The sequence below is a fragment of the Macaca fascicularis genome, chromosome 7, assembly GCF_037993035.2.
Source record: "Macaca fascicularis isolate 582-1 chromosome 7, T2T-MFA8v1.1".
In the NCBI taxonomy this organism is placed as follows: domain Eukaryota; kingdom Metazoa; phylum Chordata; class Mammalia; order Primates; family Cercopithecidae; genus Macaca; species Macaca fascicularis.
In genome coordinates, this window is record NC_088381.1 from 132871378 (window position 1) to 132881455 (window position 10078).

The window sequence follows — 10078 nt, forward strand, 5'->3', positions numbered from 1 at the left end:
CTACTCAGTTACGAACCATCATGACAATTCTAGAACATTTTCATTACTCATCCCCCCAAAAATCCCCATACACATTAAATATTTTCTTAAAAAGGAAATCACAAAGGAAAAATCAATAGTATAAAACATATATATGTTTTATATTAATTAAATTTTAAAATTAATTTTAAAAAGTTTTAAACTCACATAACCAAAACAGAGGAGCAAAAAGGAGAAAATAGATGCAGCATATGATGTAGACAAGGGGCGAATATAAGAAAAAGCTAGGTTAATAAAATTGACTATTGGATCTCAGAAGATATAGGCCAAACAGACAGCATCATAAGGAAATGCAAATATTAAACACAAGTTATGGAAAAATTTCACCCTAATTAGTCATCAGAGGCATGCAAATCAAAATAAATTATCAGGTACTATTTCTTTTTACCATTTTAATTGCTGATTACTTTTAAAAAGTAACTAAAGCTGGCCAGGCATGGTGGCTCACACCTCTAATTCTAGAACTTTGGGAGGCTGAGTTGGGCAGATCACTTTAAGAGTTCGAGACCAGCTTGACAACATGGTAAAACCCTGTCTCTACTAAAAATACAAAAACTAGCCGGCGTGGTGGCTTGTGCCTGTAATCCCAGGTACTCAGGAGACTGAGACAGGAGAATCACTTGAACCTGGGAGGCAGAGGTTGCAGTGAGCTGAGATCACACCACTGCACTCCAGCCTGGGTGGTCTCAACAACAACAACAAAAAGGTGCTAATGCTGGAGGTGGTAGAGCAAAATTTTAAATTTTGCTGGCAGCTACATAAAGTCTTTGTTTTTATTTTTAGTTTATTTATATATTTATTTTTGACTGCTCCTGCAGAGCAGGGCTACTCCACAGGGATTGTGCTGAGAGTAGTCTATAAATTTTTAAAGCAGTTTATCAGTATCTATTAAAAGCCTTAAAAATGTTTATTCCCTTTAACCGAATAATTCCACTGTGGTCAGTCTATTTGAAGAAAATAATCCTAAGCATAGATAATATTGACAAAGATTTAGCACAGCATTCCTCATAATGGCAAGGAACTGGAAACAACCTTGGAAATAAGTAAAAGACGACAGAGTGAAGTCCCATCATATATGTATGTATCTTATACAACAAAGTCCACTGTGCTTACAGGTGAGGAAAAGAAAGGAAGGGAATTAAAATAGTGTGAGTGTATCAAAGCATGTGGCCTGCAGCCAGCCTGAGATAGGAGACTGGATGCTTCTCCTTAGGTCAGACTCAGTGTCCTGTGTCTCTTAATGGGTGTTTCAGGGCTGAATGCAACTCAGGGTTGAAGATGAGAGGCTTTTGTCCCTAGCCTCCAAATGTCAGCTGGCCACTGTCCCTCATCTAGTGCTCAACCTTGGAAACCCTTTTTCTCTGTGTCTCTTTTTTAAGAAATTTAATAAATTATTATTTTCTGTTTGAAATATTCAACAATTTAGGCTGGGTGCAGTGGCTCACACCTGTAATCCCAGCACTTTGGGAGGCCAAAAGAGGGTAGATCACCTGAGGTCAGGAGTTCGAGACCAGCCTGATCAACATAGTGAAACCACGTCTCTACTAAAAATACAAAACTTAGCCAGGCGTGGTGGTGCGTGCCTGTAATCCCAGCTACTCGGGAGGCTGAGGCAGGAGAATCGCTTGAACCCGGGAGGCGGTGGTTGCAGTGAGCCAAGATCGTGCCATTGCACTCCAGCCTGGGCAACAGAGTGAGACTCTGTCTCAAAAGAAAAAAAAAAGGAAATATTCAACAGTTTAATATTTTGCTTAAATCTCTTTATAGACTGTATCGTAAACTTTTCATTTTTATTTTATTTTATTATTTTTTTTTTGAGACGGAGTCTCGCTCTGTTGCCCAGTCTGGAGTGCAGTGGCCGGATCTCAGCTCACTGCAAGCTCCGCCTCCCGGGTCTACGACATTCTCCTGCCTCAGCCTCCCGAGTAGCTGGGACTACAGGCGCCCGCCACCTCGCCCGGCTAGTTTTTTGTATTTTTTTAGTAGAGACAGGGTTTCACCGTGTTAGCCAGGCTGGTCTCGATCTCCTGACCTCGTGATCCGCCCATCTCGGCCTCCCAAAGTGCTGGGATTACAGGCTTGAGCCACCGCGCCCGGCCTCGTTTTTATTTTTAAAAATCTTTTCCTCTTTTTTCTTTTTTGTTATTTTCTCCAAAACATGAAAGATTATTGATACCATAAACTTTTATAATTTTCACCATAGAAATTTATATACTCACATATATATAAGATTTTTAGTTATTTTTCAGTTATTTTTAGTTATTTTCAGTTCTTTTTATGATACAGTAACCTTATATGTCCACTTAATAAAATACTATATGGCTATTCACAGTGATAGCTGTGCAGATTATGTAGCAGAATAAAAAAGTTTCTGGCTATAGTGGTAAGTGAAAAACATAAGATACATAGTTATAATAACAAGGTAGAAAAATGCATAGAAACAAAAAGATTGGAAGAAAGAAAAATTAGCTTTTAGGTGCCATTTACCAATTGTTGGGCATCTTTTTTTTTTTTTTTTTTTTTAATGATTTATTGTTGGGCATCTTTTAGCCCAGGTATCAAAGTATAAAATTGACCAAGGACTTAATGTACATCCTATATATATATATATATATATTTTTTTTTTTTTTAATCATTTTCTACACAGATGCTTCTGCACACCTGTCCGTGATTTGCCCCTCCTTCCCACTTGATAACTGTGTGGCTCACAGAATTCTTTGACCATAGTGATTGAACTTCAGAGTGAAGAAGTCCAGTTGCTTGTCAGTACCTTAGTAGTATTACCAGAATACCCAGTTTTTGCTAGGGTATCGTATGATGCAGGAGGGCAGTTACTAGTAACGTTTCTTAGGTAAATTCTTTGAGAGAGACAAGTTAGAGAATTCCCTTTGGAGATTGATTAAATTCAAGCTTAGAAAAGTAGAAGAAACAGACTTTATTACCCCTGTTAAGAGTTCTCTGAGCTAATCAGTCTGGTTAACAAGTTATAGAGATATGCTAGAGGGAAGGTCTCTTGAAGTCCAGGGTAGAGTTGTGGACCAAGTTGGGAGCAGCCACCGAGGTCAGTCTGGGAAGGTAAGTTCAACAGCTAGGCCAGTTCATTGCCTGCTAGAGATGTGGTTGAGGATCACCATCCACGTTAACAGGGTGCATTTCAAGAAAGTGGAAGTGCCACTTTGAACTCTTGCTCTTTGACACGTGTCAAAGTTCAGGAGAAGGGACATGCCGTGCGTAGGACATGGGGAAGATAGCAGTTGTACCAAGAATGAGTGGAAGAGGAAGGGGAGAAGGAAACCTTGACTGTTCCCCCCGGTGAGAAAGCGGAATTAGGTCATTGATACTTGGCTGGATCCGCCAGGCCCTTACTGATCCTTTGCCCTTCAACAGGTGACCCTGCCCTTAGCATGAGCCACTGGATGTTCCATCAGCAGGCCCTGCAGGAGTACATCCTGATGTGCTGCCAGTGCCCTGCAGGGGGGCTTCTGGATAAACCTGGCAAGTGAGTGCTTTCTCTCTGGGGAGGGAAGAGGGGGGAGGAGAGAGCAGAGGGGCGTGCACCTCAGGCCTACTCAGAGCCAGACCTCAAGAGCAGAGATGTCACCCTTAGCACCTGCATAGTGCTAGGTTGTATGGGGAAAAGCACCCAGTTGGGAGCAGCCCTCGAGGCCATTGATCCTGGCACCTCCAGCTGCCCATCTTGTCCTCCAGCTGCCCATCTTGTCCCCCAGCTTGCATGCAACCACCTCCCCCAGACAGGGAAACAGATTGCTGGGTAGATAACTCTTCTTCTTTAAAACAAACAAACAAACAAACAAAAACTGATCTAAATAGAATAGGAATAGAATAGGAGACAGGATTTTAAAACCCCTGAGTGTTGTAAACAGAGACTGTAATCATGACAACTATTTTAGAGTGGATTAAATAATTAAGCTCAAATCTGAGGTGGCTTATGTGTTATAAAAGAAAAAGGGAAATAAAATAAGTCCTCTAACCTTTGTTCCCCACCCTCTGTCTCCCCCGACCCCAACACACGTCCTGCTGCTCTTGGTGTCCAGGGGAAGGCCTGGTCCAGCAATTTATCAGGAAGAATGTGGCCCATGTCTAGATATTTAGGTATTTTTCTAGAGAAGTGTATCAGTTTATCACTAGTACTGCCCCTGGAGAGCCCCTTCCAGAAGACAGTTGGAGAGACTGACTGTAAAATTACAGTTTCCTTTAACCCTTAATAGTTTAAGGTAAAAAAGAAAAAAAAAAAGAAAAAAAAATTACAGTTCCCGCTGCTGGGCAGGGCTGGAGGATGGGGCTTTTATTTTATTGTATCTTACTTTTTTGAGACAGGGTCTCCCTCTGTCACCCAGGCTGGAGTGCACTGGCACAATCACGGCTCACTGCAGCCTTCACCTCTTGGGCTCAAGTAATCCTCCTGCTTCAGCCTCCCAAGTAACTGCAATTACAGGCATCTGCCACCACACCTAGCTAATTTTTAATCTTTTGGAGAGACGGGGGTCTCCCTATGTTGCCCAAGCTGGTTTTGAACTTCTGGCCTCAGACTCTTCTCTTGCCTCAGCCTCCTACGTGCTGGGATTATGGGTGTGAGCCACTGTGCTCAGCCTGTGGGTCTTTAAATAACACTGCTGGGAAAACCATGCCTCCTCTAGCCACATGGAGGACGGGGGGGACATGTGATAGCACAGTGGTCTCTGAATTGGTGTGGCTGCACCCGTAGATGTGTGCGGAGCAGAGGAGTGCCTGCTCAGAGCTGCCTGTCCTTACAGGTCGCGTGATTTCTACCACACCTGCTACTGCCTGAGCGGCCTGTCCATAGCCCAGCACTTCGGCAGCGGAGCCATGTTGCATGATGTGGTCCTGGGTGTGCCCGAAAACGCTCTGGTAAGGCGGGTGCAGGGCTTCATACCCCTTCTCCACAGGGACCTCGAGGACAGAAGGCTTTCCAAGTGAGCAGAACTGGCTGTGTTTCCTGTGTGGACAGGCGGAAGCTTGTGGTCCCTGTGCCCTTCGAGCTGTGCGGCGTTAGTGAGGATGTGACCGCAGAGGAGAAGCACCTCTGGGCAAGCTCAGGGTTCTGGATGGGCGGTCTGATCTGTCACAGAGCTGTTGTGCCTTTATCTCGGGGCTGAGGACCTAGCCCACCGCTGGTATTAGCTTCCCCTCAAGGAGGCCGCAGTCACGTGTCACTCTGAGGCTGTGAGTCGCAGCAGGCTTACGATAGCACTGCAGCCGCGCAGCACTGCCTGCCGCATCTCCCCCAGAGGCTCAGCTTAGATGCCTTCTCTTCAGAGAATGAGATCCCCAGAACGCTCTGCCTCAGCACCTTGTTCATATTCTTTGTGATACTTTACTCAGTTGGTGGTGTGTTGTTTAATGTGTGTTTGTCTGTTTTCCTCAAAAAACAATAGCCCTGTGAGGGCAGGATGCTCACTGCTGCAGCCAGCTGAGGACAACGTGGAGGTGCTCTGAGCCTAGACGTGAGCCTGAGACATGAATCCAATGGAGACTGTCCCCAGTGACCAAATCACAGGGCCCGTGCAGACTGTCCTGAATGTGTGTGTGCAGTTCCCTACTCTTACTAAGCCCTACTTCCACCAGTGTAAACATGGCCTGCTGCTCCCATTTAGGTCACTGCCTTATTTTCTCATCTGTGTCGTTTTAACCTTCCCTTTTTGTTTCTTTCAAAAAAATTTTTTTTTTGTGAGACAAAGTCTCACTCTGTCACCCAGGCTGGAGTGCAGTGGTATGATCTTCGCTCACTGCAACCTCCGCCTCCCGGGCTCAAGCAATTCTTGTGCCTCAGCCTCCTGAGTAGTTGGGATTACAGGCGTGCACCACCACACCCAGCTAATTTTTATATTTTTAGTAGAGATGGGGTTTCCCAATGTTGGGCAGGCTGGTCTCAAACTCCTGACCTCAAGTGATCCGCCCGCCTCAGCCTCCCAAGGTGCCAGGATTACATGTGTGAGCCACCACGCCTGGCTCCGTCTTTGTTTCTTTTAACTGGGAAACATTTCAAATGGAAGAAACACAAATGGCTAATAGATAGTTGAAAAGATGCTCAACCTCGTCCTTAATCAGAAAAACAGCCACCCAGCTTTTCCAGGCCCTAATTATTTTCCCCATTTGCCTCTTATATAGTCCTCTTCCAATTTTTTTTCCTCTCTCCTTCTCCAGAGGTAACCCTGTCCCAAATTTGACATGTATCATGCCTGTGGATGTTTTTGTACTATTGCTACATACATATGTATCTATAAGCAATATATAGTTGTTTATAAGCAATATAACAGTTGCTTGCATGTTTTCAAACTTTTTGTAATGGTACCTACTATACCAGTTATTCTGCATTGCTTTTTCCACTGACCATTGTTATTTTTGAGGTTTATCTGTGTTCACATGTGTTGCTCCAGTTTGTTTATTTTAACTATTATATGATACTCACTTGTATAAATGTACCCCAGTGTAGTTCTCTGTTCTCCTGCTAGTTATCAATTTTTTGCTATTACAGTGTTGTAGTGAATGTTCTGGTATCTGTCTCATTGGGTTCATGTGTTAGAATGTCTCCAGGAGGGGACCTGCTGGGTTGAAGGGGACACACATTGTCATCTTTGATAGATATCTCTCAACTGCTCCCCAGCATGGTTGTGTAAGATGAACCAATCCATAGTCAGACCTTTTCCTTTTTGCCATTTGATGGATGTGAAATGGTATTTGTTTGATTGTGCATTTTCCTGATTACTAGAGAGGTTGAAAATCTTTTCAAATGTTCGTTGGCCATTTGTGTTGTCTTCTGTGCTCGTTTTCTTACTGATGGATAGCTTCAGTTGTTTTCCCTTAAGTATTTGTAGTTCTTTGTATATTTTTGATATTAATCTTTTGTCAGTTACATGTGTGTAGTGAATATCTTCTAGCTTGTGACTTGTCTTTTCATTTTGTGACTCTGATTTCTATTGCTATAAAAGAATACCTGAGACTAGATAATACATAAAGAAGAGGTTTATTTAGCTGATGGTTCTATAGGCTGAGAAGTTCAAGGGCATGGCTCTGGCTTCTGGCAAGGGTTGTGCTGCATTATAATATGTGGAAGTCAAAGGGGAAGCCAACCCATGCAAAGAGAGGAGAGCCTGAGGACACCCTGGCTTTGTAACAGCCTACCCTTGCAGGAACTAATCCATTCCCTCAAGGACTAATCCAGACTCCCCAGAGCAAGAGTGAGAGCTCGCTCACTACTGCAAGAACAGTGCCAAGGCACTCCTGAGGGATCCACCCCTTGAACCCAAGCACATTCCATAAACCCCACCTCCCAACATCGCCACCTTGGGGATCAGATTTCAACATTAATTTTTGTGGGGACAAATAAACCACATCAAAACCATAGCATTTTGTTTTTAGTGTTTTTTTGTTAAATAGAAGATGTTAGGCCAGATATGGGGGTTTTCACCTGTAAACCTAGCACTTTGGGAGGCTGAGGTGGGAGAATCGCTCGAGCCCAGGTAGTCAAGGCTACAGTGAGCTCTGTTTGCACCACTGCACTCCAGTCTGGGAGATGGAGTGAGACCCTGCCCCCAGCACCCCTTCCCCACAAAAATATTTTAATATTTTAATTTTGAAGTGGTCAAATCTGTTTGTCTTTTCTGTTGTTCAGGGGTTTGTTTTGGGGGGAGGGTAGGTGAGGATTTACTTAAGAAATCTACCATTTTTGAGGGAAGCAGACAAAAGGAGGCACACATTAAACAAATACATTACAAATTGTGACGCATGCTATGAAGGGAATGAACAAGGCACTGCAGCAAGTCATTAAGTGTAACCTCTAAATAGTCTAAAGCTTGCCTTTTTAATCTAGATTTTTAATTCTCTTGGATTTGGTTTCTGTGTACAGCGAGGCTTGGATATAATGTTGTCTTTTTTCCATATGGATAACCAGCACCATGTACTGAAGTCTACAGCCTTTCCTGCTGATGTGTATGTCATGTGTGCCACACCTTCAAGTTTCCATACATGAAGGGGCCCTGTTTCTGGACTCTCTATTCTGTTCCTTTGGTCTGTTTGCCTATCTGCACTCTTTTAAGCAAGTCTGAAAACAGGTAGGCAAGTCCTGTCTGCCTTGTTGTTTTTCTTCAAAATTGCCTTGGCTATTCTTTGCCTTTTGCATTTTCCTGTGAATTGTAGGATCAACTTGTCAAGTTCTAATGGGATTTTTATTGGAATTGCACTACATTTTAGATTAATAGGAGAGAAGCAACTTGTTTTTTTTTTTTTCTTCCTGTCTTCCCAGGAGTAGAAAGAGAACTGACTTCTTTTCAATATTTAGGCTTCCATTTATGAACATAATTTTTCTTTTATTTAATGTCTTTCAATGGTTTTTTATAATTTTTTCTATAAAGGACTAGCATTTTTTTTTTTTTTTTGAGTCTAATTTACAGTTTTTATGTCTCTTGTGACTGGAATCTTTTTTATTTTCAATTTTGTAACTGTTTGTTACTAGTGTATAGAAATACTAATAATATTTATAAATCTTGTATCCAGCTACCTTGTTGAACTCTCTTAATAGTTTTAAGTTTGTCTAAGTTTCCGTTTTATTTTTCTTGCCTTGTATTGTTGGCTAATATCGCCACATAGTCCTGGCTAAAGGTAATAGAGGGCATTCCTGCCTTGCTCCTGATTATAATGGGAAGGCTTTTTATAATCTGACCATTAAGCATGATAGGGTTAACTGTAGGGTTGTGATAGTTACATTATACCAAGTTAGTGATATTTGCTTCTATTCCTGATTTGCTAGGTTGTTTTTGTTAGATTCAGTCATAAGGTAGTGTTAAATTTTATTGAATGCTTTCTCCACATCTGATTTTTGTTCTTTAATATGATATGTTTCATTAATGTTCTGATGTTAAGCCTTATATTCCCAGGATAAGCCCTTCTTGGTCATAGTAGAGACAGTGTGTCTGTGTCTGTGTGTTTTGTTCAGTATACTGCTGGATTCAGTTTGCCAGTATGTTTGCATAGTACTTTTATTTAGGATTTTTTTGCATGTGCATTCATAAGAAAGATTGATATAAAATTGTATTGTATTGTCCTTTTCCAGTATTTCAGGATAATATCATAGCCTCATAAAATTAGATGGGTAGCTTCCTGCTCCTCTTACCTTTTTTCGTTTTCTTTTCTTTTTCAGAGACGTGATCTCACTCTGTCACTCATGCTGGAGTGCAGTGATGTGATCATAGCTCACTGCAGCCTGGAACTCCTGGGCTTAAGCTATCCTTCTGTCTTAGCCTCCCAAGTAGCAGGGACTACAGGTGCACACCACCAGAACCTGCTAGTTTTTAAATTTTTGTAGAGACAGGGTTTTGCTATGTTGCCTAGTCTGGTCTTGAACTCTTGGCCTCAAGCTATCCTACCTCAGCCATACAAAGTGCTGGGATTATAGGTGTGAGCCATTGCACCTGGCCCCCCACTGGCCCCCCTTTTTTTTTCAGTCTCTTAAAAAGTTTGTATAGGTCAGAGACTATCTGTTTCTTTTTAGGTTTGATAATACTTGCCTGAGAAACCATCTAGGTCTAGTATCTTTTAGGGGATGTGGGGGTGGCAGAATAAGCAATTGTTGTTCTTAATTTCTTCTTCATGTAGGCCTTTAAAAATTCCTTAAGTTGGCCGGGCGCGGTGGCTCAAGCCTGTAATCCCAGCACTTTGGGAGGCCGAGACAGGCGGATCACGAGGTCGGGAGATCGAGACCATCCTGGCTAACACGGTGAAACCCCGTCTCTACTAAAAAAATACAAAAAACTAGCCAGGCGAGGTGGCGGGCGCCTGTAGTCCCAGCTACTCGGGAGGCTGAGGCAGGAGAATGGCGGGAACCCGGGAGGCGGAGCTTGCAGTGAGCTGAGATCCGGCCACTGCACTCCAGCCTGGGAGACAGAGCGAGACTCCGTCTCAAAAAAAAAAAAAAAAAAAAAAAAAAAAAATTCCTTAAGTCAATTTTGACAGTTTTTCTGGTTTTTAAAAATTACTGCAGGGCCGGGCGCGGTGGCTCAAG

At 42.6% G+C, this 10078-nt stretch overlaps 2 protein-coding genes across 13 annotated transcripts in view; one reads left to right on the forward strand and one right to left on the reverse strand.

Moving 5' to 3' along the window:
• FNTB (farnesyltransferase, CAAX box, subunit beta) overlaps positions 1-10078 on the forward strand; it is a 77314-nt gene that overhangs the window by 64168 nt on the left and 3068 nt on the right. For 5 of the 12 annotated variants that reach the window (XR_012415861.1, XM_005561502.4, XM_005561503.4 and 2 more), the window contains 2 exons: positions 3427-3538; positions 4815-4929. The exons of 3 other annotated variants lie outside the window; for them this stretch is intronic. Coding sequence is in view for 4 of the 9 variants with exons in the window: in XM_005561502.4 (XP_005561559.1) it covers positions 3427-3538; positions 4815-4929 (227 nt within the window). In the remaining 5 variants the exon portion in view is untranslated. Of the gene's footprint in view, positions 1-3426; positions 3539-4814; positions 8133-10078 lie in introns of all 12 variants that reach the window. 4 more of the 12 variants (XR_012415862.1, XR_012415859.1, XR_012415860.1 and 1 more) reach the window with 2 other exon arrangements.
• Positions 1-10078, reverse strand: part of MAX (MYC associated factor X) — a 57300-nt gene that overhangs the window by 3608 nt on the left and 43614 nt on the right. The window lies entirely within an intron of this gene.